Below are 1,215 nucleotides of genomic sequence, written 5' to 3'. Positions count from 1 at the left end.
TCTTCAATAGGGGGTTTTGGGTCAAGATTCTCGTCGGTCTCGATCTGGCTTTCAATTAGTTTGATAATTGCATCAGCTCTTTCTTTTGGCATTTGCTTTCCATGCCAATTTTCTGCATCTTCAACACCTGCAGCCAAATAAAAGCCATTCGTTCCAGAAGTATATAATTGAGTGTTAGATCATCTCAAAGACATCCTGATGGAAACGATATTAGCCAAGGACTCACAAGAGTAAAAACCTGGCACAGGGAGCCTGAGTTGGAACTGCAGCCCCAGAGGACAGCTTGCAAAGGCCCAGCGGCTCATGAGGGGGTCCACTGACCCATGTGCCGGTGGAGGGAGGAGGCAGTGCGGGATAGGAAGCTGGAGAGACAGGCAGGGCGGACCATGGAGGATCCTGTGCATATAAAGAGGTGGAGTTCTGTCAGACTCAGGATGGGAAGTCAGAGGAATTGAGTGGAGAGGTGACTGAGGAGATATTAAATGTACAAAGACCGCCATGGCAGCCATGTGGAGGCTGGCTTGGGGAGACCATAATTAGGGAGAGGGGACTTGGGTCTGAGCAAGGGAGACAGAGAGCAGTGAACAGATGGGAAATCAACCAGAATTGAGGACAGACCGTGTTTGCATGTAAGGGGCACATACATAAAGGATAGGTGAAGGCAAGGAAAATAACCAGAATTTTCCCAAGAGCAAACTGGTCAAGTTGTCATTTACTGAACTGGGGACACCAGAGGAAGACTGTATTTTAGGAAGGGGTCACAGAACAGGCCTAGTCCAAAGCATTGGTATTAAAACAGGAATCCTACCCTTTGCAACTATTTATACTTGAAAGACTTCGGGTATCAGCTTTGAAACCTGCAAGACTGCTTTCAAAACCCCCTTCTTCCTTCCCTGCCCCTCAGTTCCACAGGTGGCCTTCCCAGAGGTGCCACTTTACTAGGTCTGTAGGTACCCTCCCAGATAGGGAGCGCACAGGCAAGTGCACACGCCCTTATTTGCATATCTGTTCAGGCACATAATAGCATTCTCTCTCACTCTGCACTTCTATGCAAATCACTTTTTGCCAATCCTCTAATTGGAGGATGATCCTCCTAGCCGCTCCCTCCTGCACAAAGAAAAATCACTGCTCACTTGCTGGGGGTCTGGGCTTCCCCTCCAATCCTAACCAGACCCACTATCTGTTAAGGACCAAGGAAAGCAAGCGCCTCCAGCA

The 1,215-nt window shown here is 48.7% G+C and overlaps 1 protein-coding gene across 1 annotated transcript in view; it reads right to left on the bottom strand.

Moving 5' to 3' along the window:
• TKTL1 (transketolase like 1) overlaps positions 1 to 1,215 on the bottom strand; it is a 21,096-nt gene that overhangs the window by 12,489 nt on the left and 7,392 nt on the right. Inside the window, exon 5 of the mRNA XM_077769616.1 lies at positions 6 to 127. Within this exon, the coding sequence (XP_077625742.1) occupies positions 6 to 127 (122 nt within the window). The remainder of the gene's footprint in view (positions 1 to 5; positions 128 to 1,215) is intronic.

Source organism: Crocuta crocuta, unplaced genomic scaffold (genome assembly GCF_008692635.1).
Source record: "Crocuta crocuta isolate KB4526 unplaced genomic scaffold, BGI_CrCroc_1.0 scaffold978, whole genome shotgun sequence".
Lineage (NCBI taxonomy): Eukaryota > Metazoa > Chordata > Mammalia > Carnivora > Hyaenidae > Crocuta > Crocuta crocuta.
This window is presented reverse-complemented; position numbering and strand designations above follow the sequence as displayed.